We start from the raw sequence: 21,903 nt of genomic DNA on the forward strand, positions 1-21,903 counted from the left end.
ATGACTAATTGGCAAATTGAGTCAATAGTCTGACTTGGCTGACCTCTATCTTGCGTTATGATAAACAATGTTTCATGTTACACGCCCGTTAACTTGGAGTGGTATTTTATATAATAAATTTGAGAATAACTGATACTGTACTTTTCGTTTATAGCAAAAAATCAAATAACGTTTCATTTTCATACTGTCCAGCATATAATTCTTAGAATAACTTAATTGGATAAATTTGATGACTAAAGTAGTCCTTAGAAGAAGAAAAATATAAGTAAATTACTTAAATTTTGCAGGATGTGCTTAATGGAATAATTTGTTAAACATCGCCGATTTTATGAAATTTTCTCAACAGAAATGAAGAATTTAAATGACGCCAATTATGATATGCTTTTAATGCATTGAGTCCATTAAGGCAATTAATGAAACATTCAACTTTTAATACTGCTGTTTAATGACAAAATCTTATCATGTTTAATTTTATACCCATTGGATACAACCCAACTTAATAACAAAAAATATTATACAATAACAGTTTATTTTGATATTGTCAATTTTTTGTTACACTGTTATTAAAAACTATCAATTCAACGCGATATTACAATATTTGGTCACATACAGGACGAGTTCAATCGTCGCACATTTTTCTAGTTAATCGAATACTCAATATGTTTAGGGATAATCAGTTAATATAACAAATACTTCAGATATCAACGTGTTTACTGTTTTATTAAAATTGCAAATAACAAACAACGTATCAATATAACACACTATATGACTGTGCTATGGTCAAAAAATTATACGGACATGAGGTGACTATTCGTGTATAATTCGGTCGAACAGCAGAGTTCTTCACACCATATATGTGTAATAATATAGTATATACTCTTGTATCTACTTTTACAATAACTTAATTCACTTCAATCACAGGGTAATTTATCGTATCATATCACGGCATCATGGCACTTATGAATCGGCGTTTTGGTAATCCATTTAAGGTTCGATATCATATATCGTCATGTTTCGACCGTTGCCAGCGTCGCATCGTTAGGCTTCTCCTCCGGCGGTTGTTCGGGGTCGCTGTTATCAGAGTCCGATTCGTATTTCTGGAATTGAACGACGAATTAAATCAAAATTTAGATTCAATTTTAGATTGTATGGTTTAATCTATTACCTTCAATGAGAACGTCTGATAAGGTTGGAGATCTGCGTGAAAAGCGCACGTCGCTGTTGGACTCAAAGCTGCCGTAGGCTCTTGGCATGAAATTCCCGCTCTATTAACACCGCAACATCTGTATAATACCTAAAATATGACAGAAATTAATATATATCAAGACAAAAAAAAACATTATTTAACGCTTTATTTGCGGGTTACATTGCTAGTAAATTGCTAGCAATTAATTGCTGGTGTTGATTGCAGGCGATAAATTTTCCTAGACTTTAGTGAATCTATAATAAATGGATAATGAAAAACTGATTCTATAGTAAATAGTTAGTACAATAATTCAGAGTAATAATAGTCCATATTCATTTTCAGCTTTTTTGGTACTTAGATGAGCAAAAAACAAACTTTTTTGGTACTTAGATGAGCAAAAAAAAACAAAAAACATTCAAAAATCTTTATAAATAAAACCATTTATGCGCCAAGTAACTTAGTGTAGTATGTCACCTAAATGCCAATATTTTTAGAATTAAAAATATATATGTCAAGTACTTTTATAACCCAATTTCCGGTCATTTGAGCACTATTTGCGACAGTTAAAAATTGAAGTGCTAGGATTGTCACAACAAACCATTACTGAATTAATTTTGCTTTATTAGCAAACTAACATTTTTCTACAAAGTAAAAAATATAACGATGTATCATCCAAATATACTTTGACGCTTCTTCATAGATGTCTCGATATACCTTAACCCATTGAGTCTGACTCGTCCTAGTAACCAGATCCAAATGTAAAAATGACTTCTCTCACTTGTCATGTTTACATTCATTTGTAAAAACAGAAAGACAAATAATTTTTTCAAAGTATTGGTTTAACTATAAAGTTAAACATATTGTCTATCGAAAATAACAAACTATGGAATTTGATCCACAAGTGTTTTGGTTTAAAATCTATTTATAGATATTGCATTGCGTTCGAGCAAACACACCTTTGTCGGCATTCTAATGACTTTTGTTTCTTTATATCAGTTAAGTTTTGATTTTGAATGTTTGATACATATTGCCCATAAAATCTATTCCTTCGAAATGGATCGAAAAAATAATAAATTTGATGAAAATACATATTTATGTGAAAGCAGTAATAACAATTCATCATTAGAACTAAGTAGTGACAATGAAAGTGACATTGATAGTGTATTCAGCAGTTTTCAAAATGACAATAATGCGGAGAATAATTCGCCATTATTTGGTAAAAAAAACGTGTTAGGTGAGTCAAATGAAAATGATCTACTCTAAAGGGTTTCAACTCAATGGAATTGGGAAAATGTAAACACTTAATCGGCCGCACGCTCGTGCGAAAAAAAACAATCTATAACCGGCACATTTTTGCGCGATCGAAAAAAATTACAAATTATTGTAATTTTAAATTTTCATATTACTAAAACTACCTTTTTAATAATTATAAAAATTAATATGGGCACTCAGCATATAGTTTTCTTCTGTATTCTTGAATTCAGAGATTGACAACCTTTTGGTTCTAGCACAAAAAAAATCGAAACATACCCACAAAATATGCAGTTTTCTTACGATAATTTATTTCATAGTTTTTGCGTGAAAAAATAACTAGATATTTACTTAATATCTTTTTTCAAGTTTCTTTACTATTGGTCTTATATTTTTAGTTGCAAAAATAATTCAAAAATTCCCATTATTTCTACTAATTTAATTAAGATAACTAATAATATATAATTGTATAATATAGTACGTATCTATTATTAAAAATACATAATAAAAAGATTATAAAAATAAAAAATATATTATTTAAAAAAGGTTTGGCTGCTCTGACTTCTCCTATTTACGCACCAGATGTGTTAAATGGGTTTCTTTAATTGAACAATGAATCAGAACTCTTTATTATTAGCTGTAAACAATAAATGCTTTGGTCAATAAATGTAAACCTAACAATTCGAATGCTTTAACACGTGTGCAAGATGTTGAACCATAGACCCAAATCGAGCGAAATAATTGTTTATAAAAACAAATTCCCACACTCCAAAGAAATAAATATTACAAATTATAATCGTAATTTTTAATTTATAATCGACACAATAAAGACATCCAATAAAAAGATAAGTGTTGGTGTAAAATTCAAATCTCAGATTTCATTGGCTAACGTATTCAAATGTACACTTACAAATAACTGTGCGGTGGTTTGTGAATGGACACTTGTTAATATGTGTGCGGCCGATAACGGTCGGACCACGAAACACTTATTAGTAAGTGTACGGCTGATTAAGTGTTAATAATATCCCGAAAATATGAAATTATATAAATCCTGCAATTTTTCATAGATTGAGAAATAATCATAATATTTTGAACCTGTTTCATGAAGTTTTAGACAGTAACTTTTGTAAAATATTATCAGTTGAAACCAATCGATATGCTGAATAAACGTTGAAGAACAAGAACTACAAAAAGAACAAAACTGACGCTATATAGTAAAAAAAATTATGAAAATGAACTCAAGATTTATTTTTTGTGTATAATATAATAATGAAACAAGTAAAAAAGAAAGAGTTGGAAGCAATTGGTCAAAAAGTATATACGCCAACATACGAGGAAACTTTGCCTTATCTGAGATTTTAAATAATACGGACACTGCTGACATCTCGATCACTCTACCTTCCGGACACGGACCAGGACCAAGATTCGCCGAGACCGCTATATAAAAATCAAGACCCGGACTTTTAACTCGGACATTGCTTTCCATAGAAAACTAGCCCACTAAAAACACTAGTGTTGACCTACCGTCGTGATGTTTTTCGAGATGCATAGTGTGATCTCATCCATCGGTCAGTGTTAGATCCATACTAAATCAACCCAGACATCAAAAGCAAATAATTCGTAGTGAGCCGTCTGATGTCATCTCGTGAGGAAAGTCTACGACATAGCCTTGAGCGAGAAGAATTTGGTGACAGGAAGTCGTCCCAATTTTGACGCCACCTCCAAGGACTTTCAAGCTGAAGCCCGCTGACATCTCGACTACGCTACCTTTCCGAGATAAGATTCGCCGAGACCACTATATAAAAATCAAAACCCAGACTTCTAACTCGGATATCGCTTTCAAGAGAAAACTAGCTGACTAAAAACACCACAATTATTAAAACATTCATGAGAGACTGATGAATTTTGAAATTTTAAATACAATAAAAGATTTGATTTTTATTCTGACCGTTTAATTTTACGCATTAGGTTAATCCCTTACAATAAGCCTCGTTTTATTCTCCGCTTCCACTTTCAAGCAATATAGGCATCGTCGTTTTCGTAGTTCTAAGCCACGGAGATACCATTTTAAAAAAATCAAATGTATGGAATTGAAAAATAGTATCGGTACTACCATTATTGCAAACCTTATTCCGCAGATTAAGTATTAACAATGCAAAATACACTCATACCTGATGTCTATCGTAAAGAATGTGTTTGAGACAGTGCCGAGCTGCCGGCACGGCTATCTTTGGACACTTGACTCCGCCTTCCGTAAAACAGCAACGTCCGCTCGTCGACTTTTGCGACGAAGAGCCTTCCGACAACTTAGCCCTCTTCTCGTGTAACTTTCTATGAAGTATCGCGTCCACTCCGTGCCGTTTTCGGTAAGAGTTCATCGCTTTCAGAGTGGCTAGTTGCTGTCTTTCGGCCGCGTTGCTGCTTCCTTGCATGTGAATATTACCTGAAAATACATTCTATTTAGCATCACCTATATCAATAAAATATAATAAAAATATGAAAATATATCAAATATTACAATAAGTTTCTTTTTCAGCCTTCAGAGCGTACAGGTATGTCCGTCTGGCTTCTCTTAACCTCCTAGATAATACTTTTAATTGACCTAAATACAAAGCTTGGAGCCTCTTCAACGCAGATCCAGCCTCCCTGACTACTTCTTCGGCAGTATATATACCAGCAAATCTGAAATATTGATAACGATCATTTATAACTGAAAAATGGCAGAAAGTTTTATTTAATAAAACTACCTCAAAGGTTCGGAGTCTAGAGGCGTATCTTCGGCTCCCGAAGAATCTTCTTCTACGCCACAACTGCGTCTAGGTTCTTCGCTGTCTTCGCTATCGGACGAAGAACTCCAACATTCCAATATAGACGGACCGATGGAAGCGTTGATTTCAGCGGCGTCTAAGTCTTCTAATTTATTTATAAATAAAAATAGTAATAAAACGAAATTCTGATCAAAAGCTTATCAATCTATGTTTTTACTCACTGAAAGGGTCTGGAGTTGGTATAACTTGCGAATCGGTAGCTTCGGAGGCTTCGCTGACTACAGAAATTTGCGAAGCACACGATTCAGTCCTCACCCTTTCCGGCCTTTAAAGAAAATCAAACATAAAATTAAAGCTAACCGTTTTATATTTATAAGCCATCTGAACATAGACGATATTACATGACGTGATGTTTGAGCGACAGTAAAAGAGCTTCGGGACCGGGTTTCGGAGACGATCTCGACATGGCACGCATTCTGAGAATGAGGGCATTACGAGCGTGCTCGAAACACAATCTAAAAATATAGACATTATTATATTATGGAAAAATTAAGGTATATCGTTTTATTATCAAGGTACTAACCCTGTGTCTTTTTTATTGTTATTCAACGGAGCCGGTAGCGGACAACGGTGCGCGCCGGGATGTCTGCATCTTCGGTAAGGGGCGTTTGGTTCTTCCAGTATGTGCAGTTGGCAACGAGACCATCCCGGTATCCTCGGCAAGTGGCAGGCGAATTTTCGATGGCCGCAAGCTCTGGACTTCTCTTCGATTTCATTATGCAACTGAAAGCCGACGGACGAACAAGAGTTACGGATATGAACTTATAGCGATAAGTAAAAATCAAATATACCTGAGCTCTTAAAGCGTCTTTTTCAATTTTTTGCTGTCTAGTAGGCGACACTTGAGGACCGTCTGGTGCCATTTTAGAAGGTGCCATAAAAGACAAGCTTTGGAGATTAATGCTGAATTTCTGTCTTCACATTTAAATATGTCAACTTATCGATGGACACTGTAAATAAATTATTTGAAAAGTTATCAATCGGCACTAATTTTATTGTTTAAAATATTTGGATTTGCATATTATAAAAAATTCGTTCTTTTGTCATTCTTGGGTAGTTTTTATTTCAGGTAGTGGTCCCAACATCTGGAACGAATACAGGGTATACCCTAAATAAATAATATATAAAGAAGCTTAATTTTTGTGATTAAATAAATTGGAAAGGTTAAAGAAAATTATAAAAAAAGAGTCAGGGTCCGTTGATTTTTTACGACTCCGACTCCTAAAGCTATAAAGGAGTTCATCTTACATTGTAATACGAGACCTTAGCCCAATGCATTACAACGGGTGAGTACAAGTAGTGAGATGCACTATAAACTATATTACTAAAGCTTACAATCAATAATTTATCAAAATGATGGAAAGAAAATAAGAATCATAATTTTTTAAATTGTGAATTTGTTAATTTTAAAAAATAAACGCCATTTCATACAGCACTAAAATGGTCGCGATTAGGAACGAATGACGCGCAATTTGGATAACCTTCGCAACAGATTGTCGAACGATCTTTGCAGTACTTGCAGTATAAATACATATTAGTACTAGGAAGTCGATAACCCTGAATGCGTTTCCGGTTGGATACCTACTATACCTTATATCCGATCGAAAGCAGAAAACGAAGATCGCTCGTCCGGCCGTCTAGGAAAGCCTCAAAGCGAAAATACGGGGCGAAAGCGCCTCCAGAACGCGCGAAACGCCAGAAGGCGAGACGACGCGAGGCGACAGCGCGCAACCTTCGGACGCGCGAATTCGCGAACGCGTCGAAATATTTATTATTTTTTATTTAAGACTATGTATTCTCAACCAAATGGGATAAGGGACGTCAAGGAATCCGTCCCTTCTATACTCATTTTCGACGGCGAATTGAGAAGACTATTCTAAAAATGGAACTTCCAACTTTTTACGTTTTTTTCAATATAATGAATAGAAAATATGTTTTATTTTTTACTTGGCAATAAATATAAAAAGTGTTTTATTAATAAAATTAGACTGAGAAATATGTTTTCAATCTAAATCTATATTGCTAATTTTTCTTTGGAAATGTATCTAGCGTTCCGAATAATTGGTAAACAAAGCTAGTACAAATAAACAGCTGTTTCATTTAAGTTTCATTTCTTTTAGGAGCGTTGGGATACGATTCGCTGAGTTCTCACAGAAAGTTGTATTTCGCTAAGCATTTCTTCAAACTACCGAAGGGCTGTCGACAATCCATCTATTCCAGTTTCGGGTTTTGGAACATCTTCAAGAATCACGATCCCGTCCTCTTTTTTTATTATCGTTAAGGCTAAGGCGTCCGCATTTGCCGACTCGGTTATGGCTGTCGCCGTCCAGCTTCTTAATATGCTGGAACTGCACAATGATCTGCTTAATATCAGCTACGAGGAGCTGATCCGGTTCGTATAATATAATATTATATGTTTTTTCATTTGTTTTTTCAATGTATTATTTTTTTTATTTACGATCTGTCTATACATAAACAATTAATATTTTTTTATTATGATATTGGTACGTAAAGAAAACATCATAATGGATGCCTCTCCATATTTATTATTACAAAATCTAATTTATTTTATATAATATTAATTTATTTGTTTATTCTTTTTTACAATTATAATTTGTCATGTCTGTCAGGTACGTCAGATGGTTTTAATCGTCTAAGTCATCTGGTGTCGTCATACCTACATCAAGTAGCTCGATTGCCAGTTTGTTTGGGTGGAGTTTTGCCTCTGTATGACGTGTATTTGCTCATTATTTCATCTTTTATGAATTCTATGTTAAGGTCGTTATGTATTTCGTCATTATGAACATGCCAGGGAGTGTCAACTATCAGTCGTAAAACCTTATTTTGGAATCTTTGGATAATGGCAATGGTGAAAACACCTGTAATACCCCCAAAGTTGAATCCCGTTACTGCTAAGCTGCTAATTGAATTGTCTTTTTTAGGTGTTGGAATAAATTTGTATGTACCTGCTGACAATGTACGTCACGTTTATGGGTTTATGTCTTACAACTTTTTTATTTATTTAGCCGCCTCATGAAAGAGCCAAGAATGTTAGATCTAATCCTGGCCATATTTATATAACCCATATTTTTTAGTCGTTCGATATAACTACAATTAATAAAATTAAGCTTTTCGGCTATTTTTGTCAAAAACATAAAATATTTGCCGCTTTTATGCAATTTAGTAGAGATCTGTAATTTGAACCTAGATATGGTAGCAAAACTAAGACATGTTTATAGTAAAATAAAGCAATTTTACGACACAATAGTGTCGGGAAATAAAATATAATTTTGTAAGTGCAAATTTCACCCATATGAAATACCTAAAAGAAAAGAGAAAAGGAACATGACGCAAGAAGCGCGTTCGCGAGCGTCCGTCGCGACCCCGACGAGGCGCTCGCAAGCCCGCGCTCTCGTCGGTGGTCGGTAATGGCCGCAAGCCGCGCGCTCGGGGCTGCGAGCGCGACGGCGTCGACGGGGCCCGCGGGGGGCGCCGCGGCGTCCGCCCGACGCCTTGCCGCATCGGCCTCCGCCCCGGCGGCCGGCGGATCCAGCGGCTCTGGCGGCAGCGGCCAGGCCAACGCGCAGGAGCGATGGTATTTCACGCGCGAACAGCTCTCCAAGTCGCCGAGCCGAGTGTGCGGCCTCGACGCCGACAAGGAGCTAGCGTACCGCCAGCAGGCCGCCAACCTCATCCAGGACATGGGCCAGCGCCTGCAGGTGTATCCTTTTTCGCTTATTACGTTTCGACGCCGCACGTTCGATTGTGACGCGCACCTTTTCCTTGACTCGCCGCCGCCTCAGATCTCAACTGTGCATCAACACGGCGATCGTCTACATGCACAGGTTCTACGCGTTCCACTCGTTCACGCAGTTTCACAGGAACGCGATGGCAGCCGCCGCTCTCTTCCTCGCGGCGAAGGTCAGTACTCAGCGCCCCTCTCGCCCCCGACCCCCGACCCTTGACCCCTCGACTCACTTTCGAAACCGCAGGTGGAGGAGCAACCGCGAAAGCTAGAGCACGTCATAAAAGTAGCCCACTTGTGCCTGCACCGGGGCGAAGTACAACCGACGCTAGACGTGCAGTCCAAACACTATCAAGAACAGGTAAATTACAATCTATATGTTGTTGTAGGTCTTCAAAAATGCATGTCAAAGTATGGCCGTTGAAAACTCAATACTTATTATATGATGATGAGGGTATTCGGGAGTCAGTATGTACATCGCCAAAGATGCTCATTTCATATGCTCTATGGTGCGCGTTAGTTCATTGTCTTCTCGAATCGAGCTTTATTGTCTGGAATCACAGCGAGGCCAACTATTCCTTATTGTTAAAGAAGATTCAGATATCTATAAGTGTGAGTACGAATCATATTTGTATTATCCTAGCCTATTATTGTTTTGCTACAATTCATCGTATTTTCAACTGGCAACAAATCAACTTTGAATCAGAATAAAATCTAATCTCGGTCACAATTTTATCATCAGCCTGGTCAGATAAATGGACAATAAATTATTTATTTCAGAAATATCTTATAAAATATCTCACTCGAGTCAAAAACGGGAACACCCCATGAACAACTCAACCAATCTATTTAATTTTATGTTGGACTCCAAGGTATTTAGAGCGGTGGCAAAGTACACGCTGGCTTGTGTTGACATCTGACAATGTTGCGAGCGATAATGATAATGAACTGTCGAAATGCGATCGCCAGATTGACCGGTTGTACTGATCTTCAGTGTTACAGCAATAATAACCAACTGAAATAAAATATTCTGGCCTCATATCTGACCTTTATGCATGTGCTTGATGAATCACTACATTTTGAATCATAATTTTTTTATTCAAATTTCTAATAAATAAATAAACGAGCTTATGTATAACATACCGTGACTCATTTGGAGAAAACCTAGATTTCTAATAAATAAATATAATAAAATTGTAATCAAACATTTCTACAAAGTACTTGTGTACTCCAGTTCTTTGCTGTGAAACACGCTCGTGAATTTGTGATCTCACACACTTTCGAAATCAAACATTTTTAAATTCGCTATATTCGTTTAGCTATAGAGCGATCAGATTACCGAGTAAAGTGTGCAGAATTTGGTGTTTTTCAAACTGATCACCGTGAATGGATCATTTAGTTTTCGTAAAATTGTAATCAGGAAAAAATTATTCACGAGTAGCTGCATAATCATTATCGTGTTTGTGTTTTGTGAATATTTTTGTAATTCAATTGTGAATTTGATGATTCAGCATCATCTACGAGCAGCACATCATATATTATTATCTAGTCACCCCTAGATGCGTTAGTCTGAAATAATAAAAGCGCCTCTATTATCGGCTCCACCCAATAGATATACGTTTATTGGAAAACTGAGAATAAAATTGGAAGAGATCCCAATAACATTTTGCAGTTTTTAGAGTTGTATTTCGACGATGAAATAATTGAATATATGCATAGAAACAAATAGAAATGCTGATTCAAAAAAGTTTTATCAACCCGACCTACTTCACGTTCTTCGAAACACTTCTAATTTACAGTTGAGGGTATTTTTTGCTTTGCAAATTTTACAAAGCATAAATAAAAAACTCGAGAAAAAATTTTCTTGGTCGACCGGATTGATTCTAAATACCATTTTCTTTAGGAAAACTATGTTGAGATGAAGATTTGAGAAAAATAGACAATATCTTAATTTTTCTAATAATAGTCCATACGATTCTGAGAATCATCCAAAGCTCAAACTTATTAATATATTTATTATTACACATATATAATCTTAACACTAGGTTTACGGGTATAAACTCGTCAATTGGATGGGTGTCATTAAAAAATAGGTATATAGTGACTAGATTTTCAAAAATAAGAAGTTCAAATATTAAGAGTCGTAAAAAAACCCAGATAAAATACTGTAATGGCATGGCGCAGAATCATTTTGCAAAATGGGCTCGGCAGTATGTTGAGAAAGTTCTTCAAGGGTGGAAATAAAGTCGTTTTATACAACCAATTTATGTATTTTTGCATTCAATGGTACGCTGGACTAAATTTACAGAGCCCAATCCATAAGCTGTCTGGCACCCTCAGTTCATCACATGAATCTATTAATACATATGGGATGAAATCTTTCGCTTTTTCTACGGCACACAGTCGCTTGCCATCTGCTCCAAACAGATTAAATGTGGATTCGGCGGAGAAAGCCACTTTTCTCCAATCTTCGACGACCCAATGGCGATGAGCTTTTGCTCATTCAAGGCGATTCTTCTTCATTTTCTCAGTAAATAGTGTTTTTTTTTTTTGCTGGGTTTCGCGCTTTCTAGCTTCAATCAAACGTGTATTCACTGTCCGTCTCGAAATATTCGAGTTTGAAGTAGATTGTAATTCTGGTTGTATTACAGTAGCAGTGATATCCTTTATTCTGGAGTTTTCTCGAGCAGACGCCGTACACTTCTGACCACTCCCTTGAACCTCTCTAGAACTCCTGTTGCACGATATTTTTTAATAAATTTTCTAATAGCAGAACCACTCTTGGCGCTATCTCTAGAATTGAAACCTTTTCTTCGAGATATGCTATTATTTTAGATTTTACCGTGATCGACATTTGTTTAGATCTATCAATGATTTTGGGTTTGTCTTTACATAACCGAGCTAATGTGCAACTGAGGAGGCTTTACAAGTTAAAATATCTTGTAAATTATTACCACAAATGCACTTGATCATAAAAAATATACAATAGAACAAGTTTAAAAGAAAGAATACATTTTAATAATAGAATTCGTGAAATCTTGCCTATGAAACTTTCAATTGGCCACAGCTGTGTTATCAGTGGCGTGCCGTCCATACATGCGGTAGATTCAAAACGTCAACCTGCATGCACGGTTAATCCACTATAAACACGAGCACGTGTAACGGCTGAGTTGGCTCCATGAACCTTGCATGCGGATTGATGTTTTGAATCTACTGCATATATGGACATGGACGGCGCGCCACTGCTGTATATATCTATTATATAGTGAGTGCCATAAATCTAATGTTAAAAAATAAATTCAGCTAAAACTTTTTTAACAAGATTCAAAATAAACTGGCATCACCTTTATATGTTTATTGCTAATTATTGCTCATTTTTAAATCTGTGTTTTTATACAAAATTATAATAATAATATTCTTTTTAAAAATAACTGAGGGTGAAGTTGTTTTAGCAATAACTTGTATGTTAATTGTAGTTCATTTAAATTTTAAAAGGATCTGCGGACCATCAATTTTTTTTAAAGATCCTGCTACGCAAGAAATCTTTAAAATATTGAGATGCAATAAATAGTTATCATTCCCATAGTACCATATGCTTTATGTGCACACTATAAATTCAGAATCAATACTGACAATATGTAGTAAAACAGAAAACCTTGTCCCGACGAATAAGTGGTAATGAAACTGATAAATTCAATGCTAAAAGATAAGATAAGAAAAATATATACGGATCTTTAATAGTCTTCAGTGAAAGCTACATTAGTAAATTCTAAACTTTATTTCGACACACTAATTTCTCTTTTATTTCGACAACTAATTATCGCCCATTTTGCAAGATTTGTAGAAAAAGTCATTTTAAATAGTCATCCTGATATTACAAGGAAAAGTTAGTATGTTTTAAATCGAGATAAAATTTAAAGGAATAACATTACCCCATACTTCGCTTTATGGCCTAGATACATTCTAGGACAGTTGATCGTATAACGAATCGTTTATTTCCATATAAACCCACACAAATTATATCAGATCTGTTTCAATTTTATTGAAAAATATGAAAATCACTGAAATACATTTTTACTCTTTACATCCTTCAATAATATATTTTCCATTATATTATATATCCATTAATATGTTGTAAAGACAAAAAAATATAAAGTAAACCGTTGAACGCTTCTATTCGGAGCCTAAAGAACAACATGAATTGCTTAATATAATGGTGTCATCAGCCCCACCTGACCTTTGCCATTGTGGAAGGACTTGGTTGGAAAATTTAGATCGTTTCTTGATTTGCCTTTCTTTTTGTAGTTCTTTGTAGCAGCTAATGGCTGTATTAATGATTTCTTCGTTGGGATCAATTTGAAGTAATTTTAATTTCTATTATTTATAATTGAGCTAAATAATGAAGATCGTGTAACTGACAAAGCCACATTTGGAATAACTGTTCATTGACACAATAATAGACTAATAATTTTAGAAGGTTTTGAACTCCTGTCTGACCAAATTATTAGTTACATTGAAATATTTTTTACAATATTAATTTTATCGAATTGTTAAAGAAGACATGGCACAAAATGTCTCTTATTGCCTCCTTCAAGAAATAATAAATACGAAGCATAATGAAAGTGAAGTTTTCAAGATCGACTAGGCCAAAATAATGCTCAGCAGTTAAGGTTTTTATTAGTATTTGCATATGTTTTTGCACTGAGAATTTAAAGATGCTATAAAAATATCCGATCTCATCGTAATTTAATGTAAAAATAATGATTACGAATTGCAATTAAAATCGAAATCAACTATTATTTAACAAGGTAAGAAGGTACAATAAATGCAATTGACTGGCCCTAAAATTAAATATAAATATATTAAAAATCATAATATACCCTTTTATGTTACTAAAATTATATGTCAATCCAGGCGCAGGATCTAGTCTTCAACGAGAACGTCCTGCTGCAGACGCTCGGTTTCGACGTGGCCATTGATCATCCGCATACCCACGTCGTACGAACTTGCAATCTGATCAAAGGTACAGACCTCTTCAGTCCGCACTCGACTCGGTCGCATATCGATCCTCACTATGCCGGTGTGATTGCAGCTACGAAAGACTTGGCGCAGACGTCTTATTTCATGGCTTCCAACAGCCTCCACCTCACGACCATGTGTTTGCAGTACAGGCCGACAGTGGTGGCGTGTTTCTGCATTCACCTGGCCTCCAAGTGGAGCAACTGGGAGGTGAGATAACATGTATAATGCGATAACCCCAAAAATATTATGTCAAACGTAAGTAACCAGCGTACCGTCTGATACGAGAAGCGATGTTGCTCATCGTACGCTCCGACGTTACTATCGCATAATGTAAACTTTGGTGTGATTTCGCCGACTCAGATTCCGCAGTCAAACGAAGGAAAGCATTGGTTCTATTACGTCGACCGGTCCGTCACCGGCGAGCTGCTGGAGCACCTCACCGCTGAGTTCTTGCATATATTCGATCGCTGTCCGGCCCGACTTAAGAAGAAAATTAAGTCAATATCGAATGCGCAAGGTTCGTTAGATATTTCGGTCTCGATATTTCTATTTGTCATACCGAAACTTATCGCAAAAGCCGGTTTTAGGAACCAATTCTCCACAACAACCGAGCGCCTCGCATTCTAATAGTAACTCGGCATCCTTCTCTAGTAAAGTCAGTGCTCATTTTTTTATCTAATTAATTTATATTAGCGTTTCGCGATGTTAAGTTTTTTTAACTTGTAGGAAAAAGATCAACGAAAAGCGCCCTCTGAAGATTGTGATAAAATTGGTAAGTAAACTTTTTTGGATGAATTGTTTCGTTCGGGATTTTTTTGCACTTCAATTGTCTCAATTCTTATTTACAGAATACGACAAAAGATTACTTTTCGGTCCGTCCATTCCGGTCAATCCGTCGCTAGTTCCTAATCCCAACAAGATGGATTACAGAGAGTATAAAGAGAGGCAACAGCAGCACCAAGACAGGAGAAGGCAGCCTGTTCATCCTTCCAATTCGATGCCGAGGCCGCCAGAAGCGCCGCCGAGCGGCTCTCAATCTAGGCAGTCCGGTTCGACTTCTAATCCTCCACCTCTGTCGCAGGGCGCTCCTCCTCCGCCTACGCAGCACCGTTGGCCGCCTAGTCAGAGGAGCAAAGATGCGAATCAGTCGATGCGTCCGCATCCTACGCAATCCTCCTCGTCGTCGTCGTCCCGTCCACACCATCGGAGTTCTTCGTCTAATGTACCGCCTCAGATTCCCCCGCAATCGCACGGTCCTCCGCCTACTGCGGCGGAACAGAGGCCGCAGTCTAGATCTCAATTGCCTAACATGCAAGCGCAGCCGCAGTCTCAACCGCCTCCTCACTCGTCTCGCGCGCATTCGCAACCTCAGGTTCAGCAGCAGCCGCAGCCTCCTCCCCCTCAACCCCAGATCGTCCAACAGCTGATTCAACAGCCGCCGCAGAGACCGCCTTCGTTGTTTTCTCCGCCGGAACCGCAGAGAAAACCTCAAGTTTCTCGGAGGCCACCCGTTACGATGGCTCCTCTCAAAGACCTACCTACACCTCTGTCTCCCTTCTCTTCTTCGCCACCGTCGATGTCTCAGTTGCTACCCGAACCGGAACAAATTCAACCGAACAAAAAAGAAGAACTTCCTCCTATCGAACCGCAGCCGAATTCTCTACCGCCTATTAACAGCGTCGAAACTGATCCCGGCCTAGTGTCTAATCTTCTGAAAGAGTCTCTGCCTCATAAAGCTGACAAAAAGAAGAAAAAAGACAAACACAAACATAAAGACAGAGACAAACGGGAGGAGAAGAAGAAACATAAAAAAGACAAGGATAAGCGGAGAGAAATGGAGGCTAACAATCCTCCGATCTTTATCGCGCCCCCGGCGAACGTCCCCCCTCAAGCTCCGCAGCCGCCCCAACCGGCGAATCCCCTCAGGATCACAATACCTAAGGAGGCGTATGCGAACGTTGCGCCTCACTCTTCTCCTCCGACCAAATTTAAAATTAAAATTCCAAAGGATCGTCTCAGGACGGAGCCGCCGCCGGTTCCGGTGTCGATGCCCCCGCAGGGTTTGAAGATCAAGATACCGAAGGAACTGGTGGAGGGCTCGAGGAAGCGACCTCACGACGGAGCGACGGAACACGGCGGGCCTCACAAGGCGCCGAGGATGCCTCAGCATCCGTCGCAACAACATAAGGTCAGTCAACAACACCTACAGTTTCATAGGCAGGCGGGCGGATATCCCAACCCGCCTCCGCCGATCATGATGATGTATCCGCACCACTTCAACCCGCCACCTGTCATGATGTACCAACACCCTCCGCCGCCGAACCCTTACTTTTATCCCCACGGGAACGTGTACTCCCGTCCGCCGCCCGCTCCCAATGTGCCTCCGCTTCCTCCTCAACCTCCCCCGCCACCTCCGCCGCCTCCACCGTAGATATGCAACTATTAACCGAGTATTCGTAGACGTACCTATTAGATTAAAATACTCGCTAAGTCGGTTAATTTTATAATTTATTAGTACATAGATTATAAAAAATATTGAGACTTTTCTAATTTAAAATCGGATTTGAGAATAGTGACGCCTGGCATGTTTGTAGGATCAAATTTTGACTTATTATTTTTTGAATACTTACTCGACTCAATTATGAAAGATATGTAGAGAATGTATCCTGAAACTGATACCCAAACAATTTCGCCATAAAATAATATTTTTGGTACGAAGCTAGAATAAGCATCTAGAGTAAAAAAAATATTTTAATTGTGATGTCAGATATTGCAAAAAGTTGCACACAACACTGAAAAAAGATAATAAAAAAAATTGCAAGAACTTTTTTTAATGTAAATTAACGTACGTTTTCTAAATTAATACTTTGTAGTATTGTGCGTAAGTTCCTCAGGATTCATTCGATCTAAATATTTGAGCAGTAAAACCTAATCCTAAAAAGATTTCGCGCATTTTTTTTTACAATAATTTTAGTCGAAATATCAAATTGTTCATTCTTCCTTTTTGGAATACATATAAAGACATTCCAGATTGTATACAAAAAACTAGGAATGATTTTACCATATTTTGGTATCGAGATGTTCGCCTGTTATTGAAAGGCCTTAGTGCAGGAAAGAACAGCTTTATAAAAGTATAGGCAAAGAGAAAATATAAAATATATTTGTATGCATTGGCTATGACTATATTTATGTTACTGTAGTGCGAGTACACAAAATAGACAACGATGGAAACTCTTCCATCGCTCGATTCAGATTTTAACATATTTTTATATAAACAAAAATTTATCAAATATTTATATATAAATGTCTATAAAATGTTATAACTTATCACAAATTAAATTTTAGAGTGACATTTTATGATCAGTATTTTAAAATATCTTCATATACATGTTTATCAATATATATATTTAAAATTGTTCAAATTTTTGAATTTGGCTTTTAAGTTTTTTTTTTAATTATACACAAACTAAAATTCTTGTATATTTAATATACACATTTTATATATTCAACAATTAGTTGAAGTGTTTATATTTGTAAGTTTCTATATATTTAAAATATATATGTAAAAAAATATGATCTTGCGCTGTCGATTGGAAAATATTCACAATTTTAATCGACACGACAACCATAAAAATTGTATTTATAAAGACTGAAGTTTGTAGTTATTTTTTTTAATTACGATACTGTTCTTCGTTGCGATAGATAGACGACCAATGCGCTCGTAAACTATTACTAGATGTTTATGTTGTTACTTTTTTTTTTTATTAAATATAGTTTGTATTTTATGTGTTTTACGTGCCACATTGTTTTAAAAAAATATTTATTCATAGACGGTTATGGTTATATCTAATCATTGATATTTTATTTTAGTATTATATTATAATCAAACTCGTGATATATAGATCATTTGTTTGCAAAGTGCATTGGTTATGATGCAATGTTAAAATTCAGTATTTAGATAGTTGTAAATATACACATACATTTTAACGGTATGCATTGGCACTTATTTTTTTACAAGCCATTGAATCGTTTTAACATTCTCAAATTGTTACGCAACGTGTTTTATATATATTTTTTTATTAAGTTTATCCTATTGTACGTTTAAAGATGTATTAATTTATATAATGTTGATTTGAAGCATGTTGATTAGATAATTGATATTAAATTTATCCACTGGCATGTCGTCTCGCCATACGTAAAAAATAAACAAAATTTTAACGATACGATCACTTCTTTTTTATATTATTAACTATCATACAACCTTAAATATTGTTCAATTTGCTATTTTGAGTCTGCGAGTTTAACGTTGATCCTTGAAATTATCCCTTTCGCTTTCCATTATAGCAAAATATTTTACCGCTGTGAATGTGCATATTTCAATAGATGTTGAGCGAAGTAAGTAATTATATCGTATTTTTTATCAGTAATTCTTGACGTTAAAGTGAAAAACGATATAATTATTTACATTAAAGTTCAAGTTGTATATATAATTTGGCCCATGTTTTATATATATATTAAACACTTTACCGACAGCTAACGTTGTTGCATTGGTTGGGTTTAAAATCATCTTTCTCTTATTTTATAGATAAAATATAATTATAAACATGACATTTTATACTGAAGACTATACCGTGATATATTTTTAAAACATATCTTATAAGTTTGCAAATTAAACTTACTGGTCGGTAAAGTGTTAGTAATACAATATGGGTCGGAATGGAATCAAGCATGCAGATCCTTTTTCTAATATACCGATTATAAATAATGTTTTTATTATTGTTACCCTTATACACTTTATAATTTTTTTAAGGTGGAAGTGGATTTAATTGAATTTATATTACTTTATTTATTCAATCATCATACTTAGATTTTATTCCATTGTTGTGTAGAATTCCAATTTTATCGTTATATATGCACGCTTTTTAACATGAGTTACTAGTATATATAATACATATTTATGCATGGTTATTTTAAATTATACAGAAATAAATATTTCTATGTGTTATATACGACTGGTAAAATATAAATTTTAACCTATAGCGATTTGTCGTTATTATTTAGAGACAATCTGGGAAATAGTTCAGTAAAATATTCCTTCCCAGTTGATTTTATCAATCGACGAATCCCTAAAGGTTTATACCTGTATGTTTTGTTTGTTCGTTCATGTATTTATTATTTCATTTTACCTGGTTTGGGAACGTTGCTTACATTTATATATTATTATAATATAAAATTAATAGGTGACTTATGAGATGATATTTAACCGTTGTTGTTTATCGCTGCGTTCAATTTATGTATAGATATGTATTTTATTTTAATAAATATTCACTTTTCATCTCATCGCTTCGTATACGCGAAGTTTTGGTTTTATAATTATGATAATAACGATATTAACTAAAACGCGACGATAACGACGGTTTGTATGTTGTTTTTTCTTTACTTATATTATTATATTAAAAATGCAAATCAGATAATGCTCAAATTCAATCTTTAATAGTTAATATCGCCGACAGCCAAATCAAACTGATGAATCGATACTCGATACGTGCAATGTAAAAGTGAATATTTAACTATTCTAAACGTTTTGCTCAACTCTGATAGCATAACTTTTTAACAAATATCTAAACGTCTAACTCTTTTTTTTTTTTTTTTTTTTTTATCGAGTTGAGCAAAATTACGTTTTATTTTTATTATTTTATATATGAAATTATAAAAAAAAAAACGGTGTGGGTCCAATTAACATCAGTAAGCTTTCGGCTTGTCTCTCTTCTCTCTTTCTATCGCTCATTATCACACCTCGCTCCCATTTGTACGTAAATGTGCTCCAGTGGCAAATTTAGCGTTCGGCTTTGATTAGATTTTTGGGGCTTCTCTGACGTTATTTGTGTTATCGATCGGCTTTATGTTGTTGTGTCGAGGCTTATCTGATTTGTGAAGAAGTAAATAGAAAACGAACGCATAGAAACCATAGACGGAGTCGAATAAGTCACCGATAGAACGGTAGCAACGGTCCCGAAGCCAGATACATTACAGTCGCAAAAGACTGACGGTTTTCTGGTTTTCGATTTTACAGACTGTCAACAACACGATTGTGGGTAACGGGCAGAGCGGAAATTATAAGTGAGAGCCGGCGCTTCCGCTTCCCGCCTCGCGTGTTGCGTTTCGAAGATGCGGCCGTGCCTCGGACTCCTGTGTTTTGTTTGTTTACCGCGCTGGCAACACTGTCGTTCACGTTTTGTAATATATATATATATAATATACATATATATATATATATATAATATACATATATATAAATAAATATAAAAATATATACGAGAGTGAGTCAAATTAAACGTTAGATATGTGAAAATCACCAGAGGTGATTCGGCGACTTCTATATGATGCTCTTTAACTGTTGCATTGCCATATTAAACTTGCATTCTTCAAAAGACAATTTTTTTTCTCCATTTTGTGCATGTTGCGAGTGCAGTGACTATTTTAAGCTACTGCTGTACCTTTGTGTTGTATGCTCGATTTATACTGCCACCACTGCTGCCAATTAACAGCGTTTTGAGTTTTTACTATACTTAGTTTTCATTTGACTCACACTTGTATATAAATTTATATATATGTATATCACACTGTGGTGCAAAGTGTAAACTAAACGAGGGATGTTTTCGGTCTAATATTGGATAATTTTTAGTTGTAACTAATATTGGTTGTTTTTTTATGTAAATAAACTAAATTGTTTAAGCACACGGTGACGAAACCAAAAAAAAACTAAAACGCAAAATCAAGGAAAACATTCAATAAAATTTTGTAAAATAATCAAAAATATTTATGTATGTACGTTAGGCTAAGTTCTTATTTATTTTTATTATTTTTTATACGAAATGTTGCACTCGATGTGTAATTTTTATTTATTAATTTTGATAAATGTTATGAAAAAAAATCAATTTATATTTAATTCGTTCATGGTCTCGAAATCATGTTTGAAGACCATTATTTTGCGTTGGTAGTGCTGTTACGCATCTACTTAATTTATTTCAAGCGGGCGCGCTACCAACCTAACCAGCTCAATTGAAAAAAGATTGCCGCAATGGTGTATATATATATATTTATTTATTAGACTGAAATTCCCAAAAACCCCATAATTTTTGTGTTTTGTTTGTGTGTGCATATATATTTAAATGACAAAACAACGTTAACGTACTGAGAGAGCTACCTCACTATTTGTCCTACTGTTGATGAATATTTGAAACAAAGTAACAGTATTATGTTAGTAAAAATGTTGATGTTAGTTTTAAAAAAGCTAACGTGCACAAACAGTCGCCGTAGAACGTTTTTCACCTCTGAGATTTTTTTTATTTTTAGTAAATTAGTATATTTTTTTAATAATTTTGTGAGTGCTTCGATCAGTGTTGCCAGTGAGTGCAAAGCCTATGATAAAAGTAATGAATAAGTGTTGATAATATGTGATATACTGATAATTTGGTGTTGATGGTTGGTACACCTGATTGTTGTTTTAATTGATGATGATGATAAACGGTGATTTTTTTATTTAAAACTGTTGTATCGTCTCGACGACACTAGTTGTCGCAATAATTAGTTATTTTTTAAATTAATATTATAATTAGCCACGCTAATTGTCTTCCTTTAGTGTGTCGACCAAACGAAGGTGTGTGAAGTTAGTCGAATATCAGTTTGATGATTTTTTATTTATACGCGTACAGAAAGTTCCGAATCGCATTGTGTTTATTATTTTATATAACAAATATTTCTTAATCGTGTATTGAAATTTTCAATGAAAGAATAGGATATTTACTGTACGCGTGTTTTATTTTCTCGTTCCAAAAAGTGTGCCTTCTCACACTGCAAATTGTTGTGGT

General features: G+C 35.3%; 2 protein-coding genes across 3 annotated transcripts; one reads left to right on the forward strand and one right to left on the reverse strand.

The window, feature by feature from the left end:
- Positions 1–701: 701 nt before the first annotated feature.
- Positions 702–7,023, reverse strand: dgt1 (KAT8 regulatory NSL complex subunit dim gamma-tubulin 1). The gene is made up of 10 exons (XM_088195249.1): positions 6,856–7,023; positions 6,057–6,215; positions 5,789–5,988; positions 5,607–5,720; positions 5,427–5,530; positions 5,185–5,350; positions 4,956–5,119; positions 4,609–4,880; positions 1,166–1,294; positions 702–1,097 (listed from the first exon to the last, which is right to left on the reverse strand). The coding sequence occupies exons 2-10, from the start codon at positions 6,141–6,143 to the stop codon at positions 1,008–1,010; spliced, it is 1,326 nt and encodes a 441-aa protein (XP_088051375.1). The 5' UTR covers positions 6,144–6,215; positions 6,856–7,023; the 3' UTR covers positions 702–1,007.
- Positions 7,024–8,673: 1,650 nt separating this feature from the next.
- On the forward strand, positions 8,674–20,281 carry LOC148231378 (uncharacterized). 2 transcript variants are annotated; one of them, XM_088195210.1, is made up of 10 exons: positions 8,674–8,986; positions 9,069–9,186; positions 9,258–9,371; positions 13,925–14,033; positions 14,103–14,239; positions 14,393–14,549; positions 14,620–14,687; positions 14,759–14,804; positions 14,881–16,220; positions 20,106–20,281. In XM_088195210.1, the coding sequence occupies exons 1-10, from the start codon at positions 8,694–8,696 to the stop codon at positions 20,154–20,156; spliced, it is 2,433 nt and encodes an 810-aa protein (XP_088051336.1). In that variant the 5' UTR covers positions 8,674–8,693; the 3' UTR covers positions 20,157–20,281. The 2 variants fall into 2 exon arrangements, with proteins under 2 accessions (XP_088051336.1, XP_088051335.1); XM_088195209.1 differs by lacking the exon at positions 20,106–20,281 and having other exon boundaries at positions 14,881–18,255.
- The last annotated feature ends 1,622 nt before the right edge of the window (positions 20,282–21,903 follow it).

This window comes from Plectrocnemia conspersa, unplaced genomic scaffold, assembly GCF_051122295.1.
Source record: "Plectrocnemia conspersa isolate PC_06_02 unplaced genomic scaffold, ASM5112229v1 ptg000010l, whole genome shotgun sequence".
NCBI classification, from domain to species: Eukaryota; Metazoa; Arthropoda; class Insecta; order Trichoptera; family Polycentropodidae; genus Plectrocnemia; species Plectrocnemia conspersa.